Below are 17,919 nucleotides of genomic sequence, written 5' to 3'. Positions count from 1 at the left end.
GTACTTCATAGTCCCTGGACTGGTACCTGAAGTGTAAGACTGATCACCTTGCCTCCGTGTAACAAAAATGATGAAGATACGCTGCGATTGCTATACCAATGCAGTTCCCCACGCACCAGTAGGTGCGGAAAGGGAATAATGATGATGATGATTTATACTTATTTTGTAAATATATATATTTTCAATGGTAAAAAAGAAAAAATAACAACTCTTTTTTTGAGGTTTTCTACGAATCGAGCTATTTTTTGGCACCTTCGTAAGAATGGAAGTGTTGCTCAGCCAGCCCGCGAGTCATAGGTCAGAACAAATGGTAATCGGAAGGAGCAATGTCTTGTGAATACGGCGGCTAAGTAGGACCCATTTGAGGGTTTCCAAGCATGTTTTGACTGGCCTTGCAACATGTGGCCGAGCGTTGTCATCCTGCAAAATTGTTTTGTCGCGTCTCTTCTAGTATTGCGGCCGTTTTTCCTTCAATACCTCCTTTCAAATTCCATCTTTAGCAGGGTTTTATTCAAAAGATTTAATGGTAGAATCTATATCTTGTTGTGTAATTTATTTAAAAAAAATAATTAATAGAGCTCAAACGCTTCAAAACGATAGTTTCATTCGATTTTTTTTTTTTTTTTGAGGGGAAATCTATCGTGGACACCCAGTCATTCTGACTGAATAGTGCCGGACTCGCACCGGCTAAAACCCCCCGTCTTTTCTTGCGGGCCGATTCCTACCTTACGGTCTACCCGAGTCCGCCAATTTGTCCGAATAACATGTCTCTATCTTGTTGCCTGTACACGAAGAGGTGTCGATATCATTTCGTCCATTTCTTTTCTTGACATAATGGACTCCATGAAGCTTCTTACTTAGTTATAGGCTTCCTGTGACTGCAACATATATTCCACAATCCAGTCAGCGTCAACATTTCGGCCTATTTGAAAGCCTAAAACTTCCCGCTCTCCGCTCCATTTTTTACAGACAAACAGGGTATGTTCCGCATCGTCGGTTTGTGTCTCCCAGTACAAGCATGCCTCCGTCAGGGATTTTTGAATTTCGTGGAGGTATTTGCCAAAAACCCTGTGCCCAGACATGCACTGCGTCATTCTAAAGGTGATTTCGCTTTGCCTCCGGTTTACCCAACCCTTTATGTCCTTTATTTGCCTGTGCGTCCATCTTCAGAGAGGTGTCCTATTTACCTTGCCATCTTTGAAGAGTCGTCTCTCTCTCCAGCCGTTAGATCTCTTTGGTGATCGGTGGATCTGTCCTGAATAATTGTCCTCGCTCTTCAGCAAGTAGATCAGCCGGGATCATTCCCGCTAACACCTGCGCGGCATCCGTGGAGATAATCCTGTATGCGCAGCATACTCATGGAATCAACAATACTCGTTTAGTGTGTTTACTGAAGCTTAAAACGGAGTCCAAAGTCACTCCCAAGTACATTGCCTCTTTTGATGCAATGTACTGGGAAATGACTTTGTTCTTCTTTCTTTACTTCGTTCGGTTTGAGGAGCTCATGATACACTACACCCAGCAGATCAATGTGCAGAGTATAAATTACAATAGGAATTATGATGATGTTCGGCAATGTTCCGACAGAGCATGGTCACTGTAAGTCTTCACAAGAATTGTATGTGCATCAGCTGCAGCTTTAAAAAAAAATGCGGTTATATTTACCGCTAGCACTATTTTTTGACAAGAAATTAGACATGTTTAACGGCATGAAAAATATGTTATTTATACTTCGGAGTAATAACATATTATACTGTCATTTCAAACTAAATGAGGGTTTCACGATGAAGTTGGCTGTAGTAAGTAGTAGCCCTATGTAAAAGGGCTAAGATAACACCATTCATCGGGAAACAGCGAGAGCTTATTCAGGTCCCTGTTATGATCAAAATCAACATCATTATTCTCGAATTCCCACTCAATGGTACGAAGGGCACTGCACTGGGACGCAAGCATAGCATAAGGTTAAAGACCAGTCTAAAACTTCAAGCGCCAGGGATTGTAAAATATTGCCGTCAAATCATCTATTAACCCTTCAGTTGCCAAAAGCGAGATATTTCGCGAATGCAACATGAACATTTGCAAGTAAATATCTGGAATATATTTTTTAAATTTTTTATAAAAGAAGTGTTTGCGCTTTTATGATTTACCCAAATATTCAATTTCGAGGGCTATTTTCAAAGAGTTGTAAATAACTCACTATTAGAAAATGGGAATCAAGTTGGGGTAGCGTGGGATTCGAACCACGGCCCTTTGATCCACCAGTCCGAGACACTAGCCACCGGAGCACAACTCTTCTTGTAAAATAAATCCCTATCAACAGTATTTTTCTTTCCTAAGAGCATTCCAAAATCTGTTGAATTTGTCTGGCGTTTAGGCCGTTAAATTGATTTTCAATATCTAAATTTGTTGCAATTGAGAGGAAAAACAATTTTGAGAAGGAAACATGGAAGCCTAGGCATTTACAGGACGTATGACCTAACATTTGCTGGTTTAAGTAGCCACTAAAACTGCACAAAATTGAAAAATTGTTTTCAGGCGTTGCCTAGTAGGTGAAATGGTTCAGCCAGGTTTCAACTTTTTTACTTAACAAAACATGTCATAAGCCGTGTAAATGCCCAAGCTTTCATTATCCCTTCTCAAAATTGTTTTCCTTCTATGTTGCAATAAATATAGATCTAAATAGGGAGGAAATCCAGCCTGTCTACAAACATTTAAGCATACATACAATCATTGTTCATATTTACCAGATAAATATTTTTTGTTATAATGGTTAGATCATACATTAGTTTCCATCGGCTTTTAATTTAATGCATGTCTAAGACGTATTTAATCGTTGAAACTTAAAGACCAATTATAATCGATCAACTTTATGATAGTGATTTGTTCGTTTTGCAATCAACCGGTTCATATAAAGATGCGCGGTTCGATGCCCGAGTTGAGATAAACCACTTTCACCAAAGCTGGGCTGTGCCTACTTCATACTTACATGAGGCAAGACTTGAATCCAAAATGTTACTTTTATTCTCCGAAGACACTGTACTGGGAGTGCAACATGTGTTATGCAATCAGCATAACTGATTTGGACGGAAAAAAACATAATCCTCTTTCATGTTGATTTCAAACAGCAACTTCATTTATACAAATTAGGAAAGTTTGATTAAAAATCTAACTTTTTTTACTAGTTCTGGTTTTAAAACTTACATCGTGAATTCGTTTTTATAAGTACCCGTTTCCAATTTAACATCATAGTTCGTTAACAAAATCGGATCAAATAAGGTGTTTATCATCCATATATTAAAAAAAATAACTAATTTGAATGACAACCCAAAAAAAAACGAAGCAAAATCACTAAGGGTTCTTTGTTGGATTCGATTTTCTAGTAAGTTAAATAATTTAAATAACGCATGAATTTATTGACCACGTATTCAATGTTTAATGTTATCTGGACTACCACGTGGATTTTATTTATCTTAGCATATAAGAAAGGTTCATTTCAATGAAGGGTAAGTAAACAATAATGCTATGTATAAAGTTTTTATTTGTGCTAAAAGGTAACACACGAAAATAAAGAAGTCTATTTACAAAGAGGAGAAAAGTTTTTCTTCGAGTAGCTAAGTATCCAATATCCTATTGTAAACAATTGGCTCATTGCGACACAGGACAAAAATTATCACGAAAGAAGAAACACGTGATATTCTTGTAAAATTGGATACTTTGATGCACTGCAAGAAAAATACTCGTAAAAAAATAGTGTACAAAAATATATCTATAAAATTTTATCGCAATAGCCTTAAACCATAAAATGTGTTGAAATTTAAATGATTTACAAAATGGCTCCAGAATAAATTTCCTAGATTTGTATGGTTTAAGATTGTCTTCTATAGTTCTTAATTGCGTCCAACTTGATCGATTTGTCCCTGGAGGTTGTTGATGACTTCACGAGGAACTTGACTCCCGAGGATCTCGAAAAGGTCAATGCGCTGGTTTCCAGGAATAGACTCCAAAGCAGAAAGCTGAATTCCTTCCTGGACCTGAGGAAATAATAACAAACAAATATTAGCAATACACAAAAAATAATCAACCAAATTAATGTCAATAACAAGCAATAGCCGATAAATAAAGGAGTATTCAAGGTTACTTTTGCAACATCATGAGAAATTTCAACCTTGTCCCAAAAATTAAGGTTTTTTCGTCGTTTACAAACTCTTAATCTTACCATCAATCAAGTTAAGAAGTTGAGAATCTGCAGTGAAGTGTATTTCGAAATATTTTTGCCCTTCAATTATTAATGTTATGACAAAAGTTAAATTACCCATACGTTTATGCCAATTAACAGTCTCATCAAAATTGTTGTGTACGTTTGCGTTTATTATTTTTTAATTTTAAATGTACATGTACACCCAGTCTCATTCCCTCAGACTATATACATAACATGCAAGAATAAAAATAGTGATAATATTATAAAATAATAAGTATAGACAATTATAATAAATATAGACAAAACCATTGATGTAACATCAAAGAAAAGAGGGAACACATAAATGCGAGAGAGATGGTTTTAGTTGAATTTGATTCAGTGATCGCGTGAAGAAAACCATGACTGGAATATTCGTTGGCAGATCTAAGAATTCTAGGCAAGGCAAACAGTAATTGGCTTCACGGTTTTCAGTGTGATAAAGTAAATTTTAAATTAAGTTTTTTGACGGGATATTATATTTTAAAGATCTCAGTAGTTCATGCGCATTAAATAGTGAATGAAAGATTTTGAATAGGACTAACAAACAGATCGGATTTATTTAAACGATCTTGAAGATAAGATAAATATTAGCTTCTGGGTAAGCCTGACATCAAGCCTACACTCCAATCAAGATTGTTTTCATAAGCGGTAGGCATAAGAAATCTCATTTTAAATAGTCGTGTTTTATTATACACGTGTATTCTGAATGATCTAAATGTTAACAATATTTTTACAATACAAATGTTGGTAGACATAGCTGGATTTCACCCACATCAAAAAAGGTTTCCGCTCTTTTTTTTAAATAACTGTTTTCGTTTTTATGATCTTCCCGGATATTTATTTTTTGGAACTAAGTAATGGTAGAGCGGGGTGCAAACCTCGGATCTATGGTTTGTGAGTTTACGACACTAGCTACGGGACCACCACACTGACTTTTGTAATTTACAAAAGTTAACAGCTGGAAGAGTTAAAGAAATGTGAATTTTCAAACATAAGCAGAAAAGACGACGAAGTAATTACTTAAACCAGCCAATGACAGATCACAAGCCCTGTAAATCCCCAGATTTCCATATTTCCTTCTCAGAAATATTTTTCCTCTTCGTTGCAATAAATGTTAATCTGAATTTTTAAATATTTTTTTTATTATTTGCATTCCGTCTTAATTTTTAATAACATGAAGCTACTCGAATTGAGATATTACCAGAATAATTAGCCGCTTTATTAGTTGATAGTAAAAACAAGATTTTTAGTATTCTCATATTCTTAATAGTTTCTTTTCTAATTAATACCACAAAAAATAAACAAACAAATAACATTGTTTTCCCCATAGGTGTTGACAGATAAGATAGAACGCCATATCACTCTGTAGTGGCGGTACTTCCACAGAAACCCATAAGCCGGGCTTGCCTAATATGTCATGCACATTTTCACAATATATTGTTTATCTCTATGATATGTCATAATGTGCCTTCTGGGTGCTTTATAGACTTCATTACTGTAAGGAAGAAAGCAAGCATCATGTTTTAACGCAAGTAAAAAAAAATGTATATTGCTTGTCTTACTGGTAAACCCTAGGCACGCTACTTGACTCACATACATACTTCGCTTCCTTTAGATTCATACATCTTCCCATGCATGCCCGCCAATCGTTCTGACTTTTGACAAGTGCACCACCAAGTATTTATTGGTTTTGGCCATGCCATGTCTTTCTCGGTCTTTCTCGGTCTTTCTCGTTTTCTGCATCCCAGTATTCGCATCCTAAATATTTTTAGCAGTTCTTTCACCGCCCATTCGCTAAACACGTCCAAACCAACGCAGAACTCTTTTCTTGATTTTGTTGGTAACGCTTATAAAGCTCAGTCTTACACAATGCATGGATCTCGACTTTATTTATTTGTTAATCAATTTATTTATCATTATATACGCCCCGAGGGCTTTTACATGACAGGTACAAAATTACAATTCAAGCGTTTGATTTAAAGTTAATATGTATACGTATAGTAGGTATAATAATATATAATTTTTAAGTATCAAATTATACTATGCGAAAATAAATGTAAAATATTATATAAAACTAGGTAGGCACATAATTTAATATTTTCAAAAATTATGACAGTTTTAGGCAAAAAAACGGTAGTTGGTAAATAAATTCCAAAATGTCAGAAGTTATTTTGATTTTATCGCCGTAAGAATTTTTTATCTAAAAACTGATAATAGAAAACGAAACATATCAGTTTCTCCATATTCGTTTCCAAAGCGGTGTAGTCTGACGATTGGAGAATTAAAAAAAATTAAGTATACAAGATGCAACAAAGGTAGACTGCAATCTTGTACATCTATTTGGTACTTATCAGTCTCGTTAAATCAGGGACGTCCAGTGTGTCATTTGTACGTCCATAAGCATTCATATTTTATATACTGCGAAAATTACATGAAATCGTGAGTATACAGCAGGAGCGAATCGTCAAAATAAGCGATCATGCACAGCTTCCTATTATATTTGACTTTCGATAATATTTTTCATAAGAAAATAAATAATAAAATAATTGCTACTTATGCCACTACCATTTATATCTTATTCAAAAAAAATATCTATGAAGTGCGCCCAGCGCCCAGCCCGTTCTCAGTGAACGGTGAAACTAGCTGATTACCTCAGCTTATTACTCCATACAAAAAAGTACCCTATATTTCACATCTTTAACCCAAATCAGCTTTTTAGTAATAAAACAACCTTGCAGATTACATATATTATTTGAAGATTCTTTATTTGGAAACTAGTATTTCGAACAGTATTTCCGAAGGACTATTATTCTTTGATAGGATACCATTGGCATATTATATATCACATGGGACATGTGGCGTTTGCAGTGGCCGTTTTAGGCATTATTTATTTTAAAAGGAATCGGCCAGTGCTCGGTGTTGACAGATACTTCTGAATGTTATTGTGGTATTTGTTAATAAACTTTCGTTCAAGTTTTGTATTAAAATAGTGTAGAAGCTACGTATATCGTGTGGTTAATAATAATTGTTTTTTTAATGGTTGATTTTCACCAAACCACAGGAAAAATAGTCTACAATTACAGACTTACATATTATGTACTCATATGTAGGTACAAACTAATGAACATTTTTTGTAGATTACCTATAAAATAAATCACTGCTCGCTACTGGTATATAGTTAGTAAAATTATGAAAACCTATTGCGAGTTGTTAAATGCCAAGTAACGAAATTAGCAGATATTTTTTTGACCGTTATTTTGGAATCATTATCTCTGTCACAACCAGTAATACTTTCACAAATTAGCGATAGCTAACACATCATTCTGCTTTCTGCATTATTACTTGTAATTCTGTAGCCTGCGGCACATCACAACTATTTTATCATGAACAAATAAACATCAAATCAAAATGCATAGCTTGATTTCTAGTGCTGAAAAAACAACGTGCCGGATATTTTTTCAAATAAAGATGTTGCTTTTTGCATTCAAAGTACGTAGGTATTATTCAAAAACCAAATCAGAATATTAAACAAGTTTGACAAGATAAATAAGTATAATTTAGCCGGATTTCAACAATTTTTTATTTATTTTATTTTAATACCAAAATCGTAGATTTTTATAAATTTATAATTATTTCCTATAAAAAAAGTATTTTTCTGTTTCTAGGTGGATAAAGAATACAGTTATGTATGAGAAATAGAATAAGAACCCTGGACTAGTGTTTTCGACTCAAAGCTGCATCACCATCATCAAATCCTTATTCGCATCCAATGGTGCATTGGGTTCTGCTTTGATTATTAGGTTAATTCAAATGATTATCTGTTGCGGGAAGGTAAGGTGATTAGTCTTACGCTTCAGGTGCCAGGCCAAGGTAACTAAATATTTCAGTGCCAAACCACCTAAAAAAAGACAATATTTTATCGCGGCCTTCTCGAGAATCGAACCCGGGACCAATAGCATGGTTGGCGAACACGCCGATTTCATTTCTCAAGATTTAACCAGAGGGGAGCAGTTGTCGAGTCGAAAACATTCGTTCGGACTGCGCTAAGGTAAAAATTCTAACAAACGAATTCTTTGGCTGCTCTCAGGTAAAAAAATCGATTGAGGAAAACGAATTGAGATTAGTCCACCTCGTTGTGTACTGGTTGACGCGTTCACCACGATTCTTAAGGTCCCAGGTTCGATTCTTAGCTGGGTGGGCGTGAAATAATGATTTGACAAAAAGGTTTTTGGAACTGCAATATTTCAAGTACTTGGACTGGCATCTGAAGCGTAAGACTGATCACCTAACCTTAATGCAAAAACTGCGCTGCATTCAGTTTACCAATGGGGATTATTATTAGGTATTATTACTATGTGTTTAAAAACAGTTATTTCAAAAAATTCCTTTTGAAATATGTTTATATATGATATAGATGTGACAAAATTATGTTACTGTAAACACAATGTAACACGTTCTTCTGCGCAAACTTATGTTTTTTTATGACATAACTTGTATAGCTATATTATATAATATTTATAAATATGTTTGCCATTGATTATCTAACGTTCAAGCATTTTTTTATTATTAATACAATATTTTACTGAGTTTCAGAGACAAATATGATGTACATTTAGTACTCATAGGGACGCAAAATCAAAGACAAAGATAAGAACTTTATAAAGAATTGGTAATACCTGTTCTGATTAAATTAAACACAGAAGAGGTGAACGGCAGGTCGCATATTGTCGCCGCTATTGTTATTACTCCGATTACGTCTTTAAAAAAACCCTAGAAAACTCTTTGAAAGGAGTGAAGATTAACTGTACAAATATCAACAATATAAGATATGCCGATGACACTGTCATTTTGGCTGATAACATTTATGACCTTCAAGAACTCTTTATTCAGATAAATGATGAAGGAGAGGAATTGGGCTTAAACATCAACATCAAACAGACAAAGAGGATGGCATTTGGCAGAGTAGACTACGCTAGCTAGCATTACTTTACGGCTAAGAAATGAACTGTTGGAGATGGTGGACCAATTTAAATACCTCTACAGTATTATCACAAAGTCTGTAAACGCAGATGTGGAGGTAAAGTGCAGGATTGAAATAGCCCGTATCATATTCAACAAAACAAGAACCATATTCTGATGGGATGAATTAAATTTAAAACATAGACAGAAGCGTTATGTTTGGTCTGTTGGATGGCTCAGAAACCTGGACTTTTAAAGCACACACTAGGAGCTGGTTGGAGGCGTTCGTGATGTGGCTTTAGAGAAAAATGCTTCGTATACTGTGGACAGATTTGGTCAGCAAAGTAAAGGTCCTGAGGAGAGGTAATTTCAACAGACAGTTCTTAAAATGCATTAACGTCCGTATGATCTCCTATATGGGCCACATCTCGCGTGGAGACAAGTATAATATGCTCCAACTTATACTAATGGACAAGATTGAGGGACAACGTGGACTTGGCAGAAGGCAAACGTTTTGGCTGCGCAACATAACATTCTGGACCGGAATTAGATGTAGGGAAGAATTGTTCCGGGCAGCGCAAGACAGAGAGGCCTTTAAGAAGTGATTGCTAGCATTGGGGACACCTGATATGACACAAGAAAAACAAAGTACTTAAAAGAAAAAAAATGTATTTAAGAAAAATATTGAAGAAAAATATTCTCACATTCTGGATCTCGGCATCCTTGGGGATGAGGAAGGTATTCTGTGCCTGCATGATCGCCTCGTTGGTGAACGCTGCTCCTTCACGCTGGGGGAAGGCCGAAGCCGCGGCTACCACCACAAACAGGCACACGAGGAACTTCATATTGCTATAAAATAATGAAAGAACAACACTTATTAACACACATAAAAAAAAATACTAACTTAAAACACCTAAATACAGATCACGCATGGTAATTGAAATTTGTTGGAACTTTCAAAAGAGAGGGGAAACACTTATAAGAAGAGAAAATGGAGTTTCAGCTATTTTACTTTAGAAAGGTCAACAGATGGAAGATTTATGGAAATATGGATGTTTAATGATATGCAGAATGCTCCTGTAGACGCCTAGACTTCCATATTCCCTTCTCAAAAATGTTTTCCCTCTGTCGTTACAAATTTAGATCTAAATGACTCCCCAGGGATAAAATCCAGCCTGTTTTCAAACATTTGGACATACTAAAAATGGTAAAAAAGGTATAAAAGCGCAAAAATTGAAAAAAAAAATTCAGGCCTTGCCTTGTAGGTAAACTGGTTCAGTCTTAATTTTCAGCAATGAGGAAGTTCAATGCTACGGAATGCTACGTATGCACGGTAAAAAATTCTTAAAAATGTATGAAAAAATAATATAAATGATTTAAATAAAGATGAACTACTTTGAACGATGGCACTAGTTTTTCTGAATCAATCAATGATAGAGTGCTGTTATGGATTTCCGATTTACGGGAAGCCAATCCACTAATAAGCAGAACTCACCGAAGAGAACTTGTGACGTCACACGTGGAGTAATTTTAGAATTACAAAAAATTGCGGGAAAAAATTCGCCGGAGTGACACGTACCCAACGAGCAAGTGGCTATTTATTTATTTACTTATAAATAGTTTATTACACATTTTTGAGACATAAGTGCCAACTCCATGGGACTAAAAGTCCTGTGTTGAGTTGAGACGAGTGATTAGTTAACACAGACATACGAGAATATCACCACAAATATTATTTTGGATCAGAAACATAATAATAATTTAAAAAAATAAATATATGGCACATCAATGTGATAAACAGCTCAAACAAAAATTCGAAAAATCATCAAGGAGTTTCCCACTAAGGAAAATCCAGTCCTTAGCTCCTCTCTTGAAAATAGTTTTTGTCCTTGAGATCTTAATACGCTCTTCCAAAATATTAAAGACAAAGGAGGGGTGGCTAATGTCGTACTGTCCTGTCCGTGCGCGTTTACATGAGGATAATACAGCTGGCGCGGTGGTGGGGATAATGCATTGTCTTTCGGAGATAGTCTGCCGGTTTATCTCTGTGACAATGTATCGGTACATTGTTTTGTCCTATAAATTGAAAGTGTTGACTATTTGTGCTATTCACTCCTTTTATGGGCGGGTATGTCAAAAAACATCCCTCTTGCGTCCGAGTCTTGGCAAACTTTGATTGGGCGAACATTTAAGTATATGCGTAAAAATATATTTTTAAAATCTTTATGTATTTTTATTCACATATATTTTCTTCAATACATCTGGGTAATGTTTGATAACTTTGTAAGCATTTAAAAGTTTATTTATAAAAATCTGTTTTCAATAAAGTTGCGACGTGGGCATTGAGGGAGACCAGAAAGTAAATTCGTTAAAAAAGCATAGGTAACAGAGAGTCCCCCGCGGTGCTATTCTGAACCGCTATCGCGGCCGTAGAAAAAGCTTTTATCTCACGTATTTACATACAAAACACACGAGATAAAAGTGTTTTCTACAGCCACGAGAGCGTTTGAAATATCAGGGGTGGTATTCTAAACGCAAAAGCGCGCGTAGAAATCGTATTCTTAACGCGTGTTTACGTACTAAATACACGCCAAGAGGGATCTCATCGCGCGCAATTTCGTTCAGAATACCAGCCCAGGACTCTAAAAGAGAAGGTGGATTCGCGCACTCAATGTTCTTTTAATTGTTGTTCACACGAGGATAATAGGTCCGATGCTGGGACAGGACAATATTGTCTTTGTGTTTACATTACTTTCAGCTAAGAAACAAAACTTTAAAATCATACTCTTTCCTGGTTCCTCATGTCTCCTTCCAAACTCATTATCTGATCTCGCATTCCTCATATTTAAATGTATTTAACATTATGCACTTTTATTAAATTTACATTTGCTAGCCTTATTAAAAAAAAGTTCTTTCATATACATTTTTGGACATATTCTTTTAGTGCATATTTTTGACCAACTCTTCGTTTGACCAGTCTGATTTTTGTTTGGCTGGATGACATCGATATTTAGCAATAAGTCCGCCAAAGTATTTATTTTTCGTTCTTGAAGATTTAAATTAAATATATGAATCACGTGAAAGGATTTGATCGACGTTTTCTTTGTTCTTATTAATCGGATTTATTTGACTATAAAATTAAGTATTCCATGTGCGTTTGAACTTTCTAGCAAATGTTCATTTATGTTGATTTGATCTCAAAACTCTTAATTTCAATTGCAAATATGCAAAGTGGAACAATACACGCGTGTCATGTGCCAAATTCACGGCGAGCGTTAGTTACAATGCAACGGTAAGTTTAGCCAATATATTTACATAAATTCTTTCATAATATTACACAATTAAATTTTCAACATTACGCGTTATTATATACTTTCTTTAAACAGATGCGAAGCTGTTGAGAATATAGAAGCCAACGCATTTAGTTATGCTTGAAATTATTATATTGTTGGAAAGGGGTACGTTTTTTTAGTTTGTAACAATAACATAAAACAATAAGGTCAATAACACACAGTTCGCCAGGAGTTAAAGGAAAGAGAATAAAAGAGAAATTGGAAAATAAAGAAGGAAGAGAGAATGGAAAATATACCTTATTGATAGTAAAAAGCAAGAAAACTGAAAATTACCACTTTTGCTCGAGTATACTTGAATTCAGTACTACGACCGCCTCATAGGAGCAAACAGACTTAAGCAGTTCCTTATTTCAGAATTAGACAGAGCGCAGTGAATTTTACTTCAGTTTGCGCAGGCGAAAGGTTGTGTGTGGGCTAGTTGCAATTTTTTTTTTAAAAGGTCAACTTTTTAGGGAAGCATTGGTTCTATCCAATCTATGGACGGACCGCGCATGGTGTGTATCTATCTTTTGGTATATATTGATGTTTTTTTAGTACAAAATTTTGACTAATCTCTTCTTTTTGACAAATCTGTTTTTTGTTTGGCTGAAAGATATAGCTTTTAGCAATAAGTTCGCTAAAGTATTTAGTACTAGAAGTTTTAAATAAATATTTTTTCATCAAGATTTGGTCCTTTGTGCGATCGTAAATTAAGGTGTATTAATCTGCTATTGAATCTGGGTATTCTAAACTGTATAACAGCTCAGTGGAATCTATTTCTGTTGTATCCATATGTATTATGTATGATTTTCTATAAATATGCATCGAGTTGTACATAACATAATTCCATAACAACATATATGTACGTCAAACGTCAAATATTAAAATGGCATCAATTATGTTACAGAATACGTAATCATTTGTGATGATATGCAATAGTCTGCTTACGGTATGAAAGTACCGACGTTATGCTTATTGCGACAAACTTTCATTTTCTACGCGATCGGTATTTCAAATTTCAAAGCGAACAATGGACTTGCTACACTATTTTTCTCAAATGAATAAGATGAACAGAGATCTATTATTATTGACAGGTACCACTGTCAAAGAATACCATGGTCATTAAAAATTCTACGAACCTTTGGCATCATAAAATGGCTTCGTATCGTGATGTTTTAACCGCAAATTAATAATGATTCTGCGATAAAGGTTTCAACATTTTCCGAAAAACCCTTTCATATTTCTTGTCTCGGAAATGACAGAACTAACCGAAAATATTATAATTTTGAGAAAAACGGCTTTTAAGTCGACAAATTAACTGTAGTATTTTTTTTTTCTTTTTTCTTTTTTATTTATTTGTCTTTAAAATATAGCATGATTAGAATGACAGTTGTCAGAAAAACTGACGACATAACATTGTAGTAACATCTAAAGAGTGGTTTATATTGACACACGAAAAATCATTTGTATTTGGTATGTTAATTTATTTTTTAAATACAATGCTTGATATATGAATCAACGTAAATATATAAAATCATCTTTAAAAGTAAAAAAAAACTAAAATAAATCTTATTATTAACGACGTTCTTACAAGGTTACAAAATTTTGCAAAAACATTAGAGATGGGAAAACTTAATCAATGTAATTTGATCGAATGAAAAAATAATTCGTTTGATAATTTTCACGAAAAAAGTATAAATGTCTTATTTTTTTGTGAATAATTGTATTCAACACACTATACTAGGCTTGTTTTTGCGTTTTTATATCAATTTTCGGAAGCAGAGTTTCTCGTTTGCATGAAAAAACTGATAAAATCGATTTGATAGGTACATGATCAGTGATCAGTAATTTCCCATCACTATTGACATGAGTTTGACAGCTGTCATTTTAATCAAGGTAAAGTTTAAGGACTATAATACCTTTCTTTCGCAGTACCAAGTTCAGCTATATTAATGAAACCTTAAAGAAATATGAATTGCCAGATACTCGTATTCTACAAAACTTTAAAAAATATGAATAAACAAATGTTGGATAGATCCCGGCCTTACTCACAAACTTGGCATAAAGTTACGCCAAGGTATAGTAGAAGAATACGAATGGGAAAACCATCCTTAGTCTACCAATATAATAAGGATGGTATTCCCATTCTTATTTTACCACCATGCCTAGGCGTAACTTTATACCAGGCTTTTAAGTAAAGCCCTTTGTATTTTTTAATTCACGTGTAATCGAATTCATACATGAATATTTTACAGTTTACATACAGCTTTATACAGAACCCAGGTGGCTAAACTCACCCCGAGAAACCACTATTCATTACCTCTTCCGTATATTATTTTTATTATTTTATTTATTTACAATTTGTAATCCCCGTTACGGCTATATGACATATTATAAGGTCAAGTTATGGTATGTTTTGTCAGGTTAGTGTAGTCATTATGTACTTTTCAATATTGATTTTAAATTTGTCAAATAAATTTTCATGTAGCGGGTAAGTCATTGTATTAGGTGTTAACGCAAGTTGTGTTGTTTTTTTCCATATTTGAAAATAAACACCAAAAGTAAATAAGATGGTAAAGGTCATTCGAAAGATTTTTTGCTCTACAAGATGTTGTGGTTGCTTTTACGTCGGATATATTATTTTATTTGATAACAAGCCTTCAAAATGGAACGTCAAGTAGACGAAAGTGAGCACATCCGACACCCCTTTCTTTTCGCGTTCAATCTATGGAATTAAACTGCCAAAGCTGCTCGCGATATTTGCAGATTGTACGGTGAAAATTCTGTGGCGAATTGGATACAAAAATGTAGCGCGGTAAAAGTTTGATCATTAAATTGAGCTTCAAAGTTTTTTGGAAACATACGAAAAAAAATATTAAAAATACCTTTGTAAGAACGAATGTAAAATAATGTTTTTTTTTACAACAAATAAGTCAATAATGTATTTTACTTCATTATTTTACAACAAATTAATCGATAATGATTAAGTTCAGTGGTTTTTTTATTTATATTAATTTTTTAATAGACTTTTAAACTATGCCAGTTTTTTTTTTATGTGTATCGTACTATCAGCGAAATAATTTTTTAAAGTTTCGTATTTTTTAAATTACTCCGCGTGTTGAGTATATATGATTGGTCAGCTGAGTTACCGTAAACCGGAAATCTTTAAGAAGTTCTCTTATCATTAGTTGATTCGGAAGAACTAGTGACGTCGTTCAAAGTGGTTCGTTTTTATTAAAATCTTCTTATTATTATTTTCATACGTTAACTTTAACTGGGTGTACGAATACTTTTATACGCAATTTCCTATATTCCTCATTTGGTAAAACATAGGTAATTTAATTATAAAAACAACTTAAATGTGTCTGGTTTTGAAAAGTAAAAAAAAAGTTTATTGGGACGAAATATATTTTAATACTTTGTTTTCTTTCTAATGTATTAATATTGTAATAATGTGTATATTTTATTGGATAAAGACTCGATGAAAAAAAAAAAAAGATATTATCGTATTCATGTTAATATGATTGGGACACAATTAGAAATATATTGATCACTAAACAAATAATTGCACAAAAGTTTACTTTGAATAGAAATTGACTCGTTCAAAACATCATGCCCAATATACTTTAAAAATAACTGAGGTGAAAATAATAAAAATTTTAATAAAAAAATAGAAATGTTAATATTCTGATAACGTAAAAAATATTCGTGTTTGTTTATGTGATTCCAAGGTACAGCATGCGCTGGTAATGAAACTGTAAACTGAATACCAAAGACAGATTTGTAAAAAACAGGATAATCCTGTTTGAAATCTGCAAAGCAATTTCTAATAAATTAGTAATTAACGTAACGTCAAATTACTTCGCGGTTTGAAAGTCGAAGGAAGAGAAACTATAATCAAAATAAATACAAGTAATAGACGACAATAATAACTAATGGAATGATTCTAAAAATGAAAAAGAAATTCGTTGGCAAAAAATATTGGTTAATATATATTATTTATTAGTACCTATTAGAGAATTAAGAGAGTTGAAATGGTATGTTAAAAATAAATAAAATTAAAATGGTGGTTTTTCCTATATAAGAATTCACTTAGTAATAATAATGCTCCTTAAGTATTAAATAAAATCACGTGAAAGTAAGTATGACATATTTTGATAAAACGTTATTCGTTTTTTAAGATTTTTCAAACGATTTTGAAGAAAATACAAATGGAAGAAAAATATCGTTTGGTAGAAATAATTTGTTATTTTAAAAATCAGGCATGTTGTATTGCATATTTTTTTAAATAAATCCATGTTAAATATAACCGGGTCTTAATAAGGTGTAAAGGTTTTTATTTTTATTTATTAAGGAAAAACAACAGTTGTTATATAAGAATACAAACTATAAAAAATAGTACATACTCCCAGTTAAAGTTTTTCATAAATATAATGAGAGAACATGTTACAAAGTAAAGAGAAAAATAATATATTATATAAGACATGAGAAAAAAAGAGCTCGTTAGAAGGTTAAAGGATAGGGAAATAGAGTGGAGGAGTGGAGGAATGGAGGAGAGGGATTTTCATAATATAGTTGACCAATTCAAAATTTTGATATTATAATAAAATAAACATATTTAAAGGAACATAAACTTATTACACACTGACAAATGTTTCATTTTACAGTGTTTCAAAAAGTTTGTTTTTGAAGTCACAAAATTTTGTATTAAAAATATCTAAATTTATTAATGCTATAGTAGAATAATAATCATGAAAATATATTTTACACCTGCATTTTTTTGACCGTTAATACATTTCTACGTAGATATTATAACAAGAAATAAAAGTATGCAATCTGGAACCAGCGTGTCAAAATTATTTTGCAATATTTTTTATCGTATGAAATCAATTTAAAAAACAGTTTTAAAAGAAATATTTCAATGTGATGTTCTTTTATGGTGTTTAGTATACAGCAGTGCTGTTTGTATTTTTAAGCGCAAGTTGTAATGACGAACTGAAAAATTCGATTCAATTTTTTTAAAATTTAAGGACTTACCTGTCTTGGGAGAATTTGATCTTGTGACTATAGGCGGCTTCCCTTAGAGGAGTGACTTTATAGGCTCCCCTCTCAGCCCCCTGCCCCCCTCCCCGCCGACGGCACGGTGAAGAAATTATGATGACCGTGTATCTGTACGATCGAACTAGAGGATGATCCACACCTCACGTAGTTCAGATTATACCGGCTCTTGTAAAAAGGTCGAGAGGATTATCCCTGGAAGTCGGGATAAATACAAGAAATAATCCCGGGTTTCCCAATAAATCATCATCATCATCATTTCCTTTCCGCACGTAATGGTGCATAGGGCACTGCATTGGTACGTCAATCGCAGCGTATCTTTGTAATTTTTTG

General features: G+C 33.5%; 1 protein-coding gene across 1 annotated transcript; it reads right to left on the bottom strand.

Annotated features, from left to right (window-relative positions):
* Positions 1-3,520: 3,520 nt before the first annotated feature.
* LOC148283575 (uncharacterized) lies at positions 3,521-17,685 on the bottom strand. Its single transcript, XM_088243653.1, has 3 exons — positions 17,566-17,685; positions 9,901-10,045; positions 3,521-4,031 (listed from the first exon to the last, which is right to left on the bottom strand). Exons 2-3 carry the CDS (start codon positions 10,039-10,041, stop codon positions 3,888-3,890), a joined length of 285 nt encoding a protein of 94 aa, XP_088099779.1. The 5' UTR covers positions 10,042-10,045; positions 17,566-17,685; the 3' UTR covers positions 3,521-3,887.
* Positions 17,686-17,919: the final 234 nt, after the last annotated feature.

This window comes from Micrasema longulum, unplaced genomic scaffold, assembly GCF_059751315.1.
Source record: "Micrasema longulum isolate JH-2025_06_02 unplaced genomic scaffold, ASM5975131v1 h1tg000222l, whole genome shotgun sequence".
NCBI classification, from domain to species: domain Eukaryota; kingdom Metazoa; phylum Arthropoda; class Insecta; order Trichoptera; family Brachycentridae; genus Micrasema; species Micrasema longulum.
Note: the sequence above shows the minus strand (reverse complement) of the source record. Positions and strands in the feature narration are given on the sequence as shown.